The sequence below is a fragment of the Syngnathoides biaculeatus genome, chromosome 7 (genome assembly GCF_019802595.1).
Source record: "Syngnathoides biaculeatus isolate LvHL_M chromosome 7, ASM1980259v1, whole genome shotgun sequence".
Lineage (NCBI taxonomy): Eukaryota > Metazoa > Chordata > Actinopteri > Syngnathiformes > Syngnathidae > Syngnathoides > Syngnathoides biaculeatus.
In genome coordinates, this window is record NC_084646.1 from 25,719,811 (window position 1) to 25,739,734 (window position 19,924).

The 19,924-nt window shown below is 41.1% G+C and overlaps 2 protein-coding genes across 8 annotated transcripts in view; one reads left to right on the top strand and one right to left on the bottom strand.

The window, feature by feature from the left end:
* The window catches only part of syde2 (synapse defective 1, Rho GTPase, homolog 2 (C. elegans)), a 52,612-nt gene extending 41,669 nt beyond the window's left edge, over positions 1 to 10,943 (top strand). The window contains exons 6-8 of the mRNA XM_061826150.1: positions 1,565 to 1,746; positions 2,330 to 2,561; positions 10,246 to 10,943. Coding sequence (XP_061682134.1) covers positions 1,565 to 1,746; positions 2,330 to 2,561; positions 10,246 to 10,940 — 1,109 coding nt within the window. The 3' untranslated portion in view covers positions 10,941 to 10,943. The remainder of the gene's footprint in view (positions 1 to 1,564; positions 1,747 to 2,329; positions 2,562 to 10,245) is intronic.
* Positions 1 to 19,924, bottom strand: part of dnai3 (dynein axonemal intermediate chain 3) — a 65,474-nt gene that overhangs the window by 9,048 nt on the left and 36,502 nt on the right. For 5 of the 7 annotated variants that reach the window (XR_009795886.1, XR_009795889.1, XR_009795888.1 and 2 more), the window contains one exon: positions 9,680 to 9,758. The gene's annotated coding sequence lies outside the window, so the exon portion shown is untranslated. Of the gene's footprint in view, positions 1 to 8,446; positions 9,759 to 16,891; positions 17,025 to 19,924 lie in introns of those variants that run through there. The other 2 variants (XM_061826153.1, XM_061826152.1) reach the window with 2 other exon arrangements.

The window sequence follows — 19,924 nt, forward strand, 5'->3', positions numbered from 1 at the left end:
GATGATAGGAAATCACACACTTTGTACTGTACTTATTACCTCTGCCGAGGAGCTTTTGTTCTCACTCGTGTGTGTGTGTTTGTTTGATTAACTGTCTGTCAGCAAGATCACTCAAAACCCACAACGCATGGTGAGTTTGCTGGAGCCGTAGAAACCAAGATCAAAGGAAACAGCGGCATGATGGCGGTCCTGTAAAGCATTGGCCTCACAGTTCTGAGGTCCAGGGTTCAATCCCAGCCCCGCCTGTGTGGAGTTTGCTTGTTCTCCCCGTGCCTAAGTGGGTTTTCTGCGGGCACTGCAGTTTCCTCCCACATACCAAAGACATGCATGCTAGGTTGATTGAGGACTCTAAACTGCCCGTTGGCATGAATGTGCGTTTTTCATTGATAATTTAGCATAGATTTCACACATTTTCAGTGTTCCCAGATTCAAGGATGGGCGACTCACAGTACCAAAACGCAATCCACTGAGAAGTGTTAATGAGACCCTCATGAAGAAGAGAGCTAGGATTTCCTGGAATTTAAAAATGAGCATGTTAAATTGTGCCCTCCATTCTCCTTGCTGAAGCTGAGGGATGTCAGTGAGTCAACGGTGAACTGCATTGTTCTTTCCTTTGCTCAGAGCCAAAACAAGTTTGGTGATCAATAACACTATGTTTTTCTCCATGGTTTAATAATGAGGGAAGTCCAAATCCGTCAATTGTTGCCCGACTTGCGTATATTCAAAATGTCCACCATAGTCTGAAGAGTATTTTGGGAAGATATTTGCAAAACACAATCCTATTGTGAACAACATTTTGTTGTAAACAAATTGTTACCAACATTCCGATCTGATCATTTTGGGGTCCTTCTTTCTATATTGTGCCCAATGAGTGTTCAGTGAAGTTTTCCATTTTGACCGACTGGGCCTGTTCTGAGGCAATAGTTTGGTTTTCCTGAAAGAGTCAGTGGTTTTGTAAATATTGCTTGAATTTTCAGATATGTGTTTAAATTAGTGTGAAAATTGGTATTTGCTTTAAGAAATGTCTTTTAGCAACTGAAAAAGATGGTGAAACAGATAAATAAACCGAAACAGATAAATAAATGGCATGCTTTATCATAACGTAATCCTTTTTCAAACACTTAAATCCTATTGCTCAAATACGCCTTCCCGGATTTTCTGAAAACTGATTGAGATGCATGGGAGATAGCGAGAGGAAAAAAGCAGAGAGAGCGAGACAACAGATGGCTAGCACAAAGGGCTGTCATCCTGCCAGCAGGCTGTATTATTCCAGTCCTTATGCACACGTCTTCACCTCAGATGAAAGAGGTGGCCACAATACTTCAGGGGCTCTAAGGAGACAGACTTTTTTCCTGTGCTGCTGGAGGCTGAAGTCACAGCTGCATGTGCACCACCATAGAAACACCAAAAACATTTAGCAGCATTGTGGCAGTTTCAGCATAAAGCAACGTAGACAATAAAAGGGTGAGGGAACTGTGCAACTTGTTTAATGACCCAAACCAGTCCCTGTGATTACAAATTGATGGACTGGATCACAAAACGTCTGTGTTTCCCCCACCGACAGGCGTATTAAAGGACTACCTACGAGAGCTGCCATACCCTCTGATCAACAAGCAGCTGTATGAGGCAGTCTTGGACTCCATGGCCACCCGACCTCTGAGAATGGGAGCAGCGGGCTGCGAGAATGACCACGCCGATTCAGAATACACTGTCGGGCTGCTCGACAACCTGCCAGAGGTGGAGAGGGTGAGGAAGATGCACTGAATCTCCTTCTATGTTTTTATGTGTGATCTTCAATCGGATAATTGCGGTGGATATAAAAATGGGGGTTAAAATCTTGTGAGTTACACTTACTTAACACTTCGTTAGGGTCATCATCAAATTGGAATGCTTTTTTAAAAGATGTAAGATATTTAGTGACCAGCAAAATATTAAAAAGAAGCACAGTATAGGACAATGCTGTACTGGGTTGGATTAATACATGGCTGAAAGAAGTATCAAAACATTGTTCTTTGCGGGTGTACTTAATGTTGTCGCTTTGAAATGATATGAAGGCTGGACCTGTGCGAAAATTCCATGTCCAGGACCAATATTTATATCCTCTTTACAGGACATTTTATTCTCAAATCTGGTCTTGCCTGTTTTCCCACATAAAAATCAACTTTCACTTTAGTCATGTGTATCCATGTGAGAATCGCGAAAATTTGGAAGTAATATTTCTGTAACTTTTGTGGATTATTGATAATGCACAGTTAGCGGTACTACCAGGACCCGTCGTAGCCATGTCACTGCTCATAATAAGAAGGACGTGTCTTCCTCTTCCTGTCAGATGACACTTCGGAAGCTTCTTGACCACCTCAAGTTGGTGGCGTCCCACCAGGAAGTGAACAAGATGACATGTCAGAACTTGGCAGTGTGTTTTGGCCCAGTGTTGCTCAGCGAGCGTCAGGAGGCTTCCTGTCACACCAACCGAGTCTTCATTGACTCAGAGGAACTTGCCAGTGCGCTGCACTTCAAAAAGCACATTGAAGTCTTGCACTACCTGCTGCAGCTCTGGCCAGGTATTTATTCAACATCTCATTGTATCAATAAATAACTCCATCCGTCTATTTTCTTAGCCGCTTATCCTCACGGGTCGTGGGAGTGCTGGAGCCTATCCCACCTGTCAACGGGCAGGAGGCGGGGTACACCCTGAACTGGTTGCTAGCCAATCGTAGGGCACATGGAAAAAAACAGCTTCACTCACATTCACACCTTGGGGCAATTTAGAGTGTCCAATTAATGTTGCACGTTTTTGGGATGTGGGAGGAAACCAGAGTGCCCGAAGAAAACCCATGCAGGCACGGGGAGAACATTTAAACTTCACACAGGCAGGCCCGGGATTGAACCCCGGGACCTCAGAACTGTGAGGCCAACGCTTTCCAGCTGATCCACCGTGCCACCTATAAATAACTCATAAACCATATACTGTATAGAAAACCCTTATTTATGGTGCGGGATACGATGGATGAAAATATGCAATCTGTATATTTATTTGAGATTGTTTTGAATGGTAATCATTTTAATAGATGGGAATTTACACATGGGAGACTTTATATGGACGTGTGCCTCAGTGCACAGTTAACCCTTTAGCTTAATTTGCTAACCTTTAGCTTAGCTTGCCAGCCACTAACAGAGATGCAAACATCTGTGATCAACGCATCGCTAAACAGAGATCATGTGTCAGTGTAAAGTTCTGTGATTATCATGTGAGAGTTACTGAATGCGGGACTAAGCGCGACGGTCGAAGATGTAGTTGGAACCTTTGGAATATTGATTGCACAGTATGAGGAGGCATAACTTGGTGGAACAGTGGAGGAGACAACGAGGGACAATGTCAACTACTTTTGTCAAGTTTAACGTTTGTAGCAAAGAACAGCATCTTCGTTCACTTCTTTCACAGCTCTGTATTATTAACACTATTCCGAAAACCTTTTCCTCTGAGCGCCTGCCTCACAGTTCTGAGAGTTCAGAGTTTGCTTGGTTTTCCCGTGCCTGCATGTATTTTCGCCGGGTACTCTGGTTTCTCCCATATCCCCAAAACAAACATAGTAGGTGAATTGAATTGCTTGTAGTTGTGAATGTGAATGTGAGTGTGAATGGTTGTTTGTCTCCATGTGCCCTGTGATTGTCCGGCAACCAGTTTGGGGTGTACCTCACCTCCAGCCCAAAGATAGTTGTGATAGGCTCCAGCTCTCATGCAGGCCTTGTGGGGATAAGGGGCTTGGAAAATGTCGATATGGATTCATGGGTGTTTACAACAGGTATTCTCAAGGTTTTTCGGTCCCTGGATACCTTACAGTGAAGCCATTTTTCCGAGGTGCCTTTCATAACTCTAACACCAATTAAACATCTTTTTGAGGGGGAAAAAATTGCTGAAATATGACCATAGTTCACTTCACTTGATTCCCTTGTAGTAACTAGAATCCTTCAAACAACTGCAACTTTAACACACACACACACACACAGAGCAACATAACAAAAGAATAACAAGAGAGCATTATGCACTGTATATTTGAATACAAAATTGTCCCGCAAAACCTTGCATTGCAACATTCCTCTCAGCCATATTTACTATCTCATGGCTGTGTGGGCTTAGTTAAGGACCTTCTGTGCTTCCTCTTGTCAATTCTTAATCACGTTGTATCTACATCAGTACACCATCATGCTGCATGGCATTTTGCATCACAATGTGGTACGAGACTGAAGCCGCGTAAATTGACATTCAGACTTTCACGTTCTGAATTTTCTTATTGTTGTAATCATACGACTGCGGTGGTTCAGCTCTACAAAGATCCTTTGAGTGCTGATGTTATCCATTTATTGATAGCGATCAGCTGCCACCTGTTACCATGTTATACATAAAACTGTTCTTTAATTAAGGCTTCAGTATGGCAGATTGTGCCATTATATCCGACTTTAAATTGAAAGTTTCGGGCCAGGCCAGCGATCCTAATCTAAATCACCAAACAGAAGCAGAACACAGCCTCTCCGTGCAGCTGTTATCTGCCAGCTGCCACTACGTGTAAAAAGTGAAAGCTCATTTTGTTTTATTTCATAACCTATAACACATTAGTCTTTTTGGGACTGCTACTGTAATGTTTTTGGTTTCCATGAATGGAAACAACTACTTTGCAAAATGATATCATATTATTATAAATCATGTAAAGCAGTCATTACCTTAACATCAAAGCAATAACAGTCATGACTATTGATTGACAGACAAATTGGTATTTACTTTAATACTAATCTGATGTAACATTTTCACTAGCAACCATTTTACCACCACATATATATATATATATATATGTATATATATATATATATATATATATATACACACACACACACACACACACACACACACATATTTTTTTTAACATTTTATATACAATTTTATGAATGCAGCCATATGGGGTCACAAGCCAGTGCAACAAATATGAGCATTCGTCGTGGCCCGGGTTAACAACGCCCGCCCTCAGCACCATTAACCTGCAGGCCGTCGGTGGAAATTCAGCTACTGCTGGTCGAAGACAAAGAAGAGGAGAAAACTGGATTCATCAGCAGAAGAAGAAGAGGAATGCACAAAGCCGACAACTGAGTGTAGGGACTTCGAATGTTGGGACTATGACAGGAAAAGCTCAGGAGTTGGTTTACATGATGATTCGGAGAAAGGTTTATATATTGTGCATTCAAGAGAGCAGATGGAAAGGTAGTAAGAAGTGATGGGTGAGTACGGCACCCAGGAAAGTAACTTTGAGGGACAGATGGTGGTGGACTTTGCAAAAAAGATGGAAATGGCAATCGTGAACACTTATTTCCAGAAGAGGCAGGAACATAGAGTGACCTACAAGAGCAGCGGTAAAAGCACACAGATGGGTTATATTTTGTGCAGATGAATAAGGTTACTGACTGTAGGGTAGTGGTAGGGGAGAGTGTAACTCGACAGCATAGGATAGTGGTGGGTGGGAAGATTAAGAAGACAAAGGTAGAGCAGAGAACCATGTGGAGGAAGCTGAGAAAGGAATAATATTGTGTGGCCTTTCGGAAAGAGGTGAGACAGTCCCTCGTTGGACACTGAAGACTGGACTACTACAGCCAAGGTGATCAGAGAGACAGGCAGGAGAGTACTTGGGGTGTCTTCTGGTAGGAAAGGGGAGGAGGAAACTGTGGTGAAACTCCAAAATACAGGAAGTAATACAAGGAACGAGATTAGCAAAGAAGAAGTGGGACACTGAGAGAACTGAGGACAGATGGAAGGGATACATTGAAATGCGATGTAGGGCAAAGGTAGAGGTGGCAAAGGCTAAACAAGCATATTACGACATGTACACCAGGTTGGACACAAAAGAAGGAGAAAAGGATCTCTACCAGTTTGCCAGACAGAGGGATAGAGATGGGAAGGATGTGCAGCAGGTAAGGGTGATTAAGGATAGAGATGGAAATGTGTTGACTGGTGCCAGTAGTGTGCTAAATAGATTGAAAGAATACTTTGAGAAGTTGATGAATGAAGAAAATGAGAGAGAAAGAAGAGTAGAAAAGGCAAGTTGAAGGACCAGGAAGTGGCAATGATTACTAAGGGGGAAGTGAGAAAGACACTAAAGAGGATGAAAAATGGAAAGGGAATTGGTCCTGATGACATACCTGTGGAGGTATGAAAGCAATTTGGAGAGGTGCCTGTGGAGTTTTTGACCACCTTTTTCAACGGAATACTAGCAGACGAGAAGATGCCTGAAGAATGGACTAAAAGTGTGCTAGTTCCGATTTTTAACAAGAAAGGCGATGTGCAGAGCTGTGGGAACCTCCGAGGAATAAAGTTGATGAGGCACACAATGAAGTTATTGGAAAAAGTAGTGGAGGCTAGATTCGGGACAGAAGTAAGTATCTGTGAGTAACAGTATGGTTTCATGCCTAGAAAGAGTACCACAGATGCATTATTTGCTTTGAGGAAGCTTGTAGAAAAGTACAGAGAAGGTCAGAAGGAGCTACATTGTGTCTTTGTGGATCTCGAAAATGCCTATTACAGAGCGACAGAAAGGAACTGTAGTACTGCATGCGGAAGTCTGGTGTGGCGGAGAAATATGTTAGTATAGTACAGAACATGTATGAAGCCAGCAGAACAACGGTGAGGTGTCCTGTCGGTGTGACAGAAGAATTTACGGTGGAGGTGGGACTGCATCAGGGATCGTCTCTGAGCCCCTTCCTGTTTGCTGTGGTAATGAATAGGTTGACAGATGAGGTCACAGTGGAATCCCCTTGAACCATGATGTTTGCAGATGATATTGTGACATGCAGTGGAAGCAGGTGGACGAACAATTGAAAGATAAAGGCATGCACTGGAAAGGAGAGGAATGAAGTTGGATTTTTTGGAGACAAGGTTTGAGAAAGCAGACTTCAATGTTTTGGACATGTCCTGAGGCGAGAGAGTGAGTATATTGGTAGAAGAGTGCTGAGGATGGAGCTGCGAGGCAGAAGAGCGGAAGGGAGAAAAGAAGGTTGATGGATGTTGGGAGGGAAGAGAGACTGTGGGTGTTAGAGAAGAAAATGCACAAGATAGGCTTAGATGGAAAAAGATGACACACTGTGGCAACCCCTAGCGGGACAATCCAAAAGGAAAAGAAGAAGAAATTAGATTTTATGAAGCAAACCCCTTGGAACTTGTGAACTAAAACCTCACCTATCGCCAAATATTAGACATTAATGAGCACATTAGCGGTCTTATATGCTTTGTTTTGCTGTATTAAAATTGAATTAAGGGAATTTTATTCATTTCATTCATAGTTTGTCGACCCACTATTGGTGAAGAGATTTGTATTATCACACTGGTCATAGTTTTAGGATTATGTGGATGTCACAGTCCTTGAGGTATCTTCATTGACCAAAAAATGTGTCGTCCTTAACTTTGACTCAATTTATTCAGATTCATTCATCAGGCACCTCAGTCCTCAGCCTTGTGAGTGCCATCATATGGTACCTTACATACACGCTAAAATACTTACTGGCCTGCATGCTGACAGTGAAATCAGTTTATTTAAGTGTACTTTGTTGAACACGTCACACAAAATTTGCAAATGTTGGAACTCAGTGTGAACATAAGATGCACCATATTTTAAGGTGCTGTGTCTAATATGGCATCTTATCTATTTGGAAGAGAATTCGTGACCTTTACAATTGTGAAAATATGGTATATAAAAAAAAATAACTTGGAGACGAAAATCAGTGAGTACGCGGGCCCGCGAATGGGCAAGGGCACACTATATAAGTAACCCAAAGTATTTTCAGTCCAGCTTGTTTGCATGCCAAGCAGCATCTCCTTTCCATCCTTTTCTAGCATATAACATCTGATCCCTGGACTCAAATTCAAGACATTCTAGATTTAACCTTAGTGCCTAAACACTCAGGCTAACATTTTACAACCATTCTGAGATATTTTCAGCCACTTCTTCACACCTCTCAGAGAGTTCGTGTGCCTTTCAAGTGACTGGAAGGACATCCGATCACACGTTCCTGCGGGATGTGGAACCCCGCCGGGGAATGTGTGCAAAGTTAGTCAGCATGTTGTCAATGTAAACAGTTGTTTGCCACTTGAACGCGTGAGGAGACTCCAGCATATAACTAGACAGAAGAATGGAAGAACGTATCATGTAAATGTATATGTACGTATAAGTTCTGCAGTGTGTGCGTTTACCGTGACTAATCTCTTTGGAATGGGCCTCAACAGAAGTCACAAGGACATACAGGGTATTGCCTTTGGAATTTCACTTTTGCACTCAGCTAATTCATTAATGATTGAATCAAAGCATAATGTCACGTAAGGGTAGCTACAAGGCATGCATGCAGCTTTTGGACTAGATTGGAATCTCAGCAGCAGAGCATTCTGATGAGGACATTTTTAGATCATTAATCATTGACAGAGAACAGAAAATTCATATGGCGCATGGATGCAATTTGTAAAAGTAAAACAAAAATGAATAATTACACAACACACTCAAAACATTCACCACAAAGAACATTTAATCATCTTTTGACAGGACCTTTTGTACATAATGTGTGTTCATGTGTTATTTTTTGTTTGTTTGTTTGTGTGTTTATCAATCCAGTAAGGGAAGGCTAGCCGGGGCAACAATTATAGGTAACAAATTCATGCTGGTTGTGTTGAAGTGTTCAATCACTGAGTTGTATTTGCAGTGTAGCAGTCACCTTATTTTTTCCCCCACAATATCAAACTCGACATTTAGATGAAGCACAACAGGAATAACAAACAGTAGAAATGTTTCCAAGTCATGGAGTGCTGTGGTGTGATCTCAGCATGTGACCATTGCATGTTGATGCTTTCTAAGTCTTAGTCATCGTGTGAATGTTTCAGCCCACCAGTCACTTTGTTGACACAGTAGTAGCACAGATCGGAAAAATCCCCAAGCCATTTATTTTATGTCTCCCTTATTATTATATATTATTGTTATATGATGAGCTCGAGCCTGCCGAACAGTCTTCATTTTAGATCCCGTAGACAAATGCACATTTCACATCAATTATCTGAGAAGCATGTTTTGGGAATGTGGGAGGAACCCGAGAACTTGTCTGGCCCGACCACAGGAGGGATTTGAAATTCGAAATAGAGGCTCTTAAGTAGGAGACAGTCATGGTAATAACGATTCCTCCCTGCTGCTCAAAATACATTATTGATTTCCAGAAATTTTGGAGAAAGAAAGAAATAAAGAACCTGGATGTGGACGCAAAGGGATCTATTTTCATTTTGAGTCACAATGGGATCAATGGAACTGTCCATGAACCAGGAAGAGGCCTCCTAACAGATGGATTATTTTTTTGTTAATATTTCAGTCTTGGCAGAGGTCTACTACATACCACTGTGGGACTTGGCTGTTCTATATGATTTTGTTTTTCAATTTCCACAATCTGTTACATTATTCCTAAAACAAGAATTTGATTGCTTAAGGCCAGTCATGTGACAGATCATTGCTGACTTTCTGTGATGCTCTGATGTTTTCAAGGATAAGAAAATCTGTCCCTTTTCTTATTTGAATTCCATTTTGTGTGTCTGAATGAACATCAAATGGACATGGTACACAATTGACACTTTACGGTGTCTTCTTTATGTATGAATAATGTTGTTAGTTACCTTGACTGAGGAGGTTCCTTTTGCTGGAAGATGGCACAATTCTATGTCAATGAGCTTGAAGCAGAAGGAGAGGTATTCTCTGTCAAAATACACCACAACAGCAATAATCACCTGATTTGATTTGTGTAGGCAACTCACTCATTCTTAGAACAAGGATGTACAGTACCAGAATATCCTGGGGAAAGACCAAAGAACTTGAAATGTCTCTGCGAATGGGTGAATAAAGCATGAAAAGATACTTGCTGGTAACTTTATTAGGTACACCTATGGACTGTTCAGTTCAACTAAATCTATCAATCTAATCTAAATCGTATCTAAAATCCTGTCATTGTTAGAACATTTTTAGTTGTCATTTCAATTATAAACATTGTGGCGGAGTAAAATTCTAATTTCTTTTCCAATGAGTCAGTCACAAATGAGCATTATTTGATTTGTTAAGAGATAATATTTGATGCCACTCAGTGTAGTTCAAATGTACCTGATAAATTGCCCGGTGAGTGCACATTTGAATGAAATGATCCCTTGTGATGGATTAAGGCTACTTTGTCTCTATTTCTGTTCTGCAGTTGTGGACCCTCACGTTCAGCCCTCCTCCGAAGCCTCTGATGCACTCAAGGCCCCTCCCCTACGCCGGAGAAAAGAGAGACCTCAGGTTTTGAACTTGACCGAAGCGGAGATGGCCGGCGTTCTGCGGCCCAAACCGGGACGCCTGGACAGCCCGAGCAATCGCTACGCGGGGGATTGGAGCGGCTGCGGCGAAAGCTACTTCCCCTCTGAGATGCTTCTGCTCCCTCACAGCAAAGAGGAAGCCGACTACGACGATGTGCCCTCAGAGGATACAGACGCGGCTGATGAGCCGCTAGAAAGGTCTGAGGACACGGAATCCACCCTGCAAGACAACACGAGCTCTTTGCCGGGTCCTCCCGAGCGGGTCCAGACTCTAAGCGAGGATGGGACTGAGGAGGAGGAGCAGCTAGACGATGTGGACAAAGATGAGGTGGTGGAAGGGCAGCTAGAAGAGGACAATGGTTCCAGCAACAGCCAGCGGTCGCACGAGGAAGAGAAGGAAAGCGCGTGTGAGCACATCTTGCTGCCGCGGCTCCACAAGGAGCACGCGTACCAGGCTTACATGAAAATCCAAGACATCAGCCCTGTGCTGAGCAACAGGGTGAACTTGAGAGACCTTCAGGAGAGCATCGATACGCTCATAGGGAACCTAGAGCGAGAACTCAATAAGAACAAGCTCAACGTCGGATACTGAATCCCCACGCAGACGCGTGAGGAGCACTCATAAAGGGGGAGGAAACAACAACAAAATTGGGGCAAAAATATGTTGCATGTGCTCCCACTGGTCTAAACATGGTATTCTGATCAATGTGCTTAAACATATAAATTCATCAGTTTTCATCCATCTCAGGACGCTACCATATTGGGCATTATCGCCCTTGCACCGCTCACCGAAATTAATGAGACAAGTGTCATGTGATCCAACCCGGATATCAGGGTTCCAGACCTTCCATCAAATTTGGTTTCAAACCATCACGTAGTCCTGCTACTGTAGTTATCGCAGCATACACAGCGAGCTCGTTACGCAGTATAGTCGATATTAATTTGAATACCATGTTCCGACAATATATATTCTTGCTCCACCCCACCCCATCTAAAAACTTTGCATTTAGATTACTTCCCCTTTAAGTGTTTGAGCTTTGTAGGGGAGTGATCCTGTAAAGATGTCATCATAAAAAATGGGATGATTGATGAAATCACTTTAAATTAAATCACATTTAACAGGGTACTCCTTTCCCGCAGCCATTCCTTTGTCTTGATGTACCACTTTCATGTTCCACTTCGTTGCTTTTTTTCTTATTAGAAGACTCCATTGACACCCCCCCCACCCCACCGCTGTTTAAAAGGTGCCTTAATTGTGTGAAGGTGGTCAACCACATGCAAAACCCACCCCGAAACTCCCTGCACCCGATCTCTATGCTATGAAGACTTGGATGCTTTTCTGCTACGTTTGCAATAATAAGATGTAGAATATTGTATTTCTGTCTGACTCCATAAATCACCCATGTAGTGCTGAGTACTAAGTTGCTGACAGTATTCAGAGCACACAGTTTATAAAATATATTAGTTTCAAAGTAAAACGTGAATTTTTTTTTTCCCCTTTCCTGGCAAGCTTATGAAGCAATGTTTGTCATGGAGCACTTCCACATCTTTTCAACAGCAGGAAAGTATTTCAGAACCATTTGAACTTTTATTAAGTATTTCTTTCCAACCAAAATAGGCAATCAGGTTATAAAAAATGTGCTGAAAAAACAAATCACGAGAAAAGAGAAAACGTGTTCAAGCCCACCATTGGTGAGAAGACCTGAGTCTGTGTTTCCAATGTCTGAAAGGAAAAACTATACATTTGACCCTGAAAATTCCAATTTTATCAAAAGTTGTTCATTTTTCTAGCTGGGAAGCTTACATTTTTGAAGTTATAAGGTCCTTTCATCGAAAATTGCACTTTCCTAAAGTTAGTTTGATAGGATCCAAACAAACAAAGCCCATATCCTCATTTGTTACTCTAAATGTAAACAATCCCCCAAAATGCATCCCTAAGTGGGTTGTACAGAATGTATGAGATTCCTCAATCATGTGTATTGTTGCTTTTTCCCGATAACAAAGACAGGAAGGTTCTGTTCTCCAACCAAGGCCACATAGCGATTTTACAGTGATTTTAAATTAATCACTCACATCTGTACAACGCTAACGCACTTACAAAGCCGGCTGTGGTTTCATTTGTCATTGCAGTTCTTTCAATTATTGTACACTGTGTGTGTGTGTGTGTGTGTGTGTGTGTGTGTGTGTGTGTGTGTGTGTGAATTCAATTAGGAGAGAAATGCACCTCTTCAGATTAAATATGAAAATAACACAAATGAGTTTAGTAATAAATGTATTGTAAATAATATGATTAGAATGAATATAATATACAATTGAGGCAAAAAGGAAATGGACAGTAGTGTTAATTTGGTATTGTTTTGGTGCCATTTTCTACAGCCATGTATCTTAGTTTAGGTGCAAATGCAGTGCATTGCCAAAAGTATTCGCTCATGTGCCCTGACTCACAGAGTAGTGTAAAGAACTGTTTGCCCCTTTCGATTTTATTTATTTATGTATTTATTCATTTTTGCATGTTCATCAGCAAGCAAATTCAAATATTAGTCAAAGACAACACAGTGCAGTCGGGAAAGTACTGTTTTTCTGGCACCTGGCAAACCCAGAAATATCTATCAGATTGTCAGCTGGAGAACCGTGAGTCATCGCTCCAGAGAACGCCTCTCCACTGTTCTCGAGTTTGGTGGAGACGGGTACTTTTCACCACCAAATCCGACACTTTGCATTGCACTCGATGATGGTGTGGCTTGGATGCAGCCGCTGGGCCGTGGAAATCCGTTCCATGGAGCTCTCTGCGCACTTTTCTTGTGCTAATCTGAAGGCCACATGAAGTTTGGAGGTCTGTCGCAATTGATTCGCCAGAAAGTTAGCAACTTTGTCATCTCAGCATCTGCTGACCTTGGTCCATCAGTGGTCTACCACTTTGTGGATGAATTACATAAATGCTCATTATTAAAGTTTTCATGCCTAGGTGCTTGATTTTATTTATACACCTGTGGCCATAGACGTGACCTGACTCCAATTATTTGGATGGGTGAGTGAATACTTTTGGCAATATAATGTAGATTGGTTATTATCGATGACATAAAAAAATATTTGAATTTGGGACAAAATTATCAGCGTCACTAAAATTACAATCCAAAATGTTTTTTTTAAGACATGCTCTCCCTCCAGGCCAAAAGGGGACAGTATGCCAATATTCTTTGGAATGTATTAGCTTTCTCATCTGAGCTTGAAGGGGAAATCTCCAATTAATCAGATGAAATACTCCTCTTGACAAGCACCAGAAGAATAAATTGAATTCAAGGAGAAAAAAATATAATTCATACCACGATTATCTTATCTATTATCTGAAAACCTTATTGAACTGGTGATTGCCTCATGAGGAACAAAATGGTACTACTATAAAAGTCCAGGTGGCACTTGTTTAATCCTTTTATCCCTTCAACAAGAAAAAAAGATTATGACATTTGTAAATAAACAAAATTATGATTATTTATTTTGTCCACTTCAACGCAATACATGTGTGTGTGTGTGTGTGTGTGTGTAACCGTGACATTCCTCACTAACAAATGTTTAAGCATCCAAGTCTCTGTAACAATAAGTGAACGCGCATATTTAGATATATAATATCTGAATGTCAAACTCCCTTATCCGTCATCTTCTCTGGTGAGCGATGCAGCTAACTGTGAAACAACTTACTGTAGCTGCCAAAATAGACAATGGACGTTTTTAGTAATACAGTGATGAATTGAGAACACAGTAGTCAGTATTTAACCTATGTGGATATGTATATAATAATATAAATGTATTTGGAGTGTATATATATTTTTTTGTATTCCTGTGGTGTATTTAAATGTTTCATACATCGTAGTGTTGACTTCTAAACATAGCTTGCTTTTCTCCCCTTCAGGCTACCTGTACACATCTTAATGTGCTGGACTAATAATACAACTTAAGCTGTAAACTGTAAAAGAAAGCTGTTATTTTTATTATGTTATGTATATAGTTGTTATTTTCTCTGGTGGACTGAACTGTGTTCAGCGTTCAAGGTGTTATATTTTTAAGGTACTGAACGTTGCATGGGCAAAAGCTTTACTGACATAAAACAAGGCCATTTCTCATCTCCCTTTGGTATTCAGTATTTATGTGGAAAAAGAACATTTTTTTTTAAATGTAAGCTTAATTGTTTTTCTTCCACTCTGTTCCCACAATTGAAATGACTGCATTGCCTATTTTTTCTCCAGAGGACTTCCCATAGAAACACATACAGGTATATAGTACTCATCACGAGGTTAAGTTAATTCAACCTTCTGGTACAATCTTGTAATGTCGCAGTTATTCACCATAAGTATTTATAGCAATTTCTAGGAATGAAGATGAATAAGGAGAGTCACTGATGGCGTAGTGGTACACACACCTGACTTTGCTGCAGACAGCGTGAATTCGAAAAAAATTGGTGACCAGATCAGGGTGTAGTCCGCCTTTTGCCCAAAATTAGCTGAGATAAGCTCCTTCCCTCCCATGACCCTTGTGAGGATAAAATGCTTGGAGGATAAATTAATAAGGTTGAAACTAGTGTGAAATTACTACATTCTTTTATAGGTAGACCTCATGACAGACACATTTACAAAGATAGCAACAATTGTTTCATAATCAAGCAAATATCCTTAAATATATGCCATTTTTATGTTTGAATAGCTCACTACTACAGCAAAACGCTGTCCAGATTGTATTACCAGGAAAACAAGTCCAAGACACGTGCAACCAGCAAAAGGCAAGCAGCATAAATGATTAAATTCAATATCACTGCAGCTACGTAACTCAAGAATGCCTTCAGTGTTGACTTTATTGACGTCTGCTCTCTCCAATCCCAATACAGTGCAGCACATAGTACATATAGTATATCAGTATACTTCTGCATTTGCAAATCATCTTCTCCTCTGGAGAGAAAATACATCCCACAAAAAAAATCTATTACTTTATATTGGTCCCAAGTCATATGTGATCATAATAAAGTATATTGTTTTATGCCTGGTGTGTGTTAAATTTCTCATTGTTGCATGGAAGTTAAAAACAATTCTATTCAGACTTTCAAGGTTTATTCCTTGTTTCCCACCTTTATCTATTTCCAAAGGGCGCATTATCACCCAGCCTTGCATTTGTAGATTAACAAGTCATGCAATTGCCCTTCCTGACATTTGGGAATCTCCCAAAATTGTTTTATAGCTTCAGGGACATTCCCAGGATGCAGCTGTATTTAACCTGTCCTGTATCATTGACTTATGGAAGACTGCACATTCTGCAGCTCTGTGACAAGTTTAAAACACTTATAAGCAACATTCGTAGTACCGACCAACGAGGCCCCATACCTCAGTGGTTAGAGCTTTGTTTTGGTAAACCAGGGGTCGTGAGTTCATATCCCAATGGGGTCTCTATTCCTCAAGAGGGGTTGCGTCAGGAAGTGGATGCGGTGTAAAAACTGTGCTAAACAAATATGAGCATTTGTCTGAGACATCACTGTGGAGACTCCTGATGGGACAAGCCGAAAGAAGCTTTATTTGTAGAAACGTACACATAAATCACCTAAACTTGGAGCAATTCATAAATGTGGATTCATCATCCCTTCACTCATATTTCTACAAAGAAAGTTGTCAAGCAGCTATTACTACTGCATAACTCCAGTGAGGTTTGTTGATCTCTCATGACTGTCAGCATGACAAGTTAGAAGCCCGAGGCTTTTCGGCACCAATAATGGTTTTTATCCTTGTTTGAGTCACTCTTGAGAGTTCATATCACCTCTCGTGGCCGTCTCATCACAATGAATTTAGGATTTAAAATTTTGTACTCACCTGGCCAGAGCAACATAAATACAACAAATTGATGGATATTGAAATGAGAAGCCAATTTTAAAAAATGGTTCAACTATTATCACATTTTCTCAACAATATTAATGGTAAAATTTTGATATTTTCGCAAACAAACGGAAGTCTACAAGCACATGATTTTCTTTCGTGGGGCACATAAAATTACGTGGTGAGCTGGATCTGGTCCCCGGGCTATAAGTTTGACACCTGTGGCTTCACGTAATCCTCATGTAATGTAGAACTCACTGGTTTCAATAATGAATAATAAATATGTACTGTATTGTAAATTAATAAAACTAGCAATGTCCCTTATGCATAACTATAACGTTTTTAGAACTCACACAAGATTGCAGTGAATGTCAACCACCAATGTTATGTGGAACGTGAAAAAATAAAACACTATCTTTTTGATAAGTGACAGGAAACTGTCGTGGCTAGCATGCAAACAGCTTATTTCACCTACATAAGGTGTCACAAGAGTCCCAGGACTGCCGTCATAAAAGATTGATTTGAAATCCAAGCCACAAACTCCAGGTTTTTGTCTTCATCCATTACTAGAAGGATCCCTTACTGCTCCACCATCACGGCCATCTTAAGGTTGTCCACATCTTAAAAACTTGAGTTTGGGAAAGAGGAAATGAAAACATGGAGCCAGGTCAGGTGAGTAGGGGAACACTCCTATGTTGGAGGCTAGTTCTTTCCAGCCAGGAACTGTCGGATGCTCAGGGTATACGTCCTATCAGATCTTCTTCCTCATCTTAAAACCACCACTGGAATTCCTTGCAGATGTACTGGTTATCGTCTGAAATTGAAAACTGACAAAGACAAAGTGAAACACAGTGTCGATGCTGGCTGAACTCAGATCATGTGAGGGGGACGGCAGTCTTGTGAGATTGATCACACTTAATGGTGGCTTGAAATTTTTTTTTCTTTTCTCACTGTGCCCCAACTCCCTCCCCATCCAAGACAAGCCTGTGCCCCGCAATTTTGCTGGCGACTATTCCAGGTGTACCCAGCTCACCCATGACCCTAACAAGGATAAGCAGGATAAAAAAATAAGACGGTTTGATGGATGTTGTTTTTCATTTGTCCACCCATGGTGTTTTGTTTGGTGCTGCTATATTTAAGTTCCTTTTAAGGTCACCCATTTATTTGAAAAAAAAAAAAAAAAAAAAAAAATCCATGACTGGTTTAAATTGCTCTGAGTTCCAGTGAAAGCAAGCTTCCATCTGAGCAGCGAGGAAGACAATAACAGTTCTGTTTGAAATGTCAAAGTCTGCATTTAATATCGGTTGCCAGTCAAAGTGAACCGGATAGAATTTCAGTTTGTTTCTAATTTGGGAGAGAGTGGAGATAGGGTCTCTTTTGGTAAACATCCTTGAAAGCCACCTGCAAGTGAAACCAGATCTTCTCCACCTCTTCCTCACTTCTGTTCCCTTAATCTCTGTTGACCTTTACGTTGCTATCACCGCTGTAAGTCAACCAGCCAGGCGCAGAAACACATGGGCCTTGTTTAGCACTTTCACCAGCACATGCTTTCGCCTTTACAGTCAGGCATTAATAAAGAGAGAGACGCTTTTGGTTGGGACACAAGCTGGATGATGAGATGAGAAAATATTGGATATGGAAGCAAAATGCCATTTTTGTGTTTCATATAACAGATGCTATTATTGTTCCAGGAGTAAAGATTGTGGAAATACAGTGCAACTTGGTCAAAGAGACGTGATCTGCAAGAACCCATAATATTTTGGTGCAAATCAGGAGAATATGTAATAAAAGAACGTATTTTAAATTGAGTATTCAGGAGCTTCTTCGCGCTCCTTCCCTCGGGTAGGTGCTATCAAACTAAATAGTCAAAATAAAACGAGCAGACATTCCAACAGCGTCTTCCCTCTTGCCATTAACTTTTTTAACAATTGACTTACTCACACCTCTGGATTCTACTGCATGACTCGTCCTCTCACTGTCATAGTCTCAGCACTCTGCACTCTTAGTATTTCTGCTGTTGACCAATATTGCCCAGTGATGTGCTTGAGAAGGATCTACAGTACCTCGTCTTGCGGCTCCAACTACCAGAGACAAATTACTTTGTGACATACTTGACGAATAAAGACGATTTTGATTCTGATTCTGATGTGTCACAGTTGACCTGAGGCCGGCATGTTCACCCTGTGACCATGAAAATGCATGAACAAGGAGAGAGTCTTAAAGCATATTGAATATGTTCAAGGCGGAAAATATGTATTTACCTTGATGAGAGCTGAATCACACGATTGACATGTCACACTCACATTAACATTACTGTTATTTAATATTCTTCACTTACAAATTTTGGCATGGTGAACGGAAGATGGAGGAAACCAGACAGGCACATAAAAACTAAGTGAAGAAAATAAGTATTTGAACACCCTGCTATATTGCAAGTTCTCCAATTTAAAATTCATGTAGGGGTCTGAAATTTTCATCATAGGTGCATGTCCACTGTGAGAAAGATAATCTAAAAAGAAAAATCCAGAAATCACAACGCATGATTTTTTTAATGATTTTTTTGTGTGATACAGCCGGAAATAAGTATTTGAGCACCTGTCTATTAGCTACAATTCTGACCATCAAAGACCTGTTTAAAAGTCCACCTCCACTCCATGTATTGTCCTGAATCAGATGCACCTGTGTAAGGTCGTTAGCTGCACAAAGACACTTGTCCACCCCATGAAATGAGTAAGACTCGATCTTGTAACATGGCCAAGACCAAAGAGTTGACCAAAGACACCAGAGACAAAATTGTACAACCCCACAAAGCTGTAAAGGGCAACGGAGAAATTGCCAAGCAGTGTGGTGAAAAAAGGTCCACTGTTGAAGCAATCATTAGAAAATGGAAGAAGCTAAACATGACGGTCAATCTCAATCGGAGTGGAGCCCCATGCAAGATATCACCTCGTGGGTCTCAATGATCCTCAGAAAGGTGAGGAATCAGTCCAGGACTACACAACAGTACTTAGTCAGGACTACACAACAGTACTTGGTCAATGACCTGAAAAGAGCTGGGACCACCGTTTCCAAGGTGACTGTTGGTAATAGACTAAGACGTCATGGTTTGAAATCATGTATGGCACGGAAGGTTCCCCTGCTTAAACCAGCACATGTTAAGGCCCGTCTTACGTTTGCCAATGATCATTTGGATGATACAGAGGAGTCATGGGAGAAAGTTTTGTAATCAGATGGGACCAAAATGGAACTTTTTGGTCATAATTCCACTAACTGTGTTTGGAGGAAGACAAATGATGAGTTCCATCCCAAGAACACCATCCCTACTGTGAAGCATGGGGGTGGTAGCATCATGCTTTGTGGGTGTTTTTCTGCACATGGGACAGTACAACTGCACTGTATTAAGGAAAGGATGACCACAGCCATGTACTGTGAGATTTTGGGGAACAACCTCTTTCCCTCAGTCAGAGCATTGAAGATGGGTCGTGGCTGGGTCTTTCAGCATGACAATGACCCGAAGCACACAGCCAGGAAAAAAAATTAGTGGCTCAGTAAGAAGCATATCAAGGTTCTGGTGTGGCCTAGCCAGTCTCCAGACCTAAACCCAACAGAAAATCTTTGCAGGCAGCTGAAATTCATTGTTTCTCAGTGACAGCCCAGAAACCTGTCTGATCTAGAGAAGATCTGTGTGGACGAGTGGGCCAAAACGCCTCCTGCAGTGTGTGCAAAC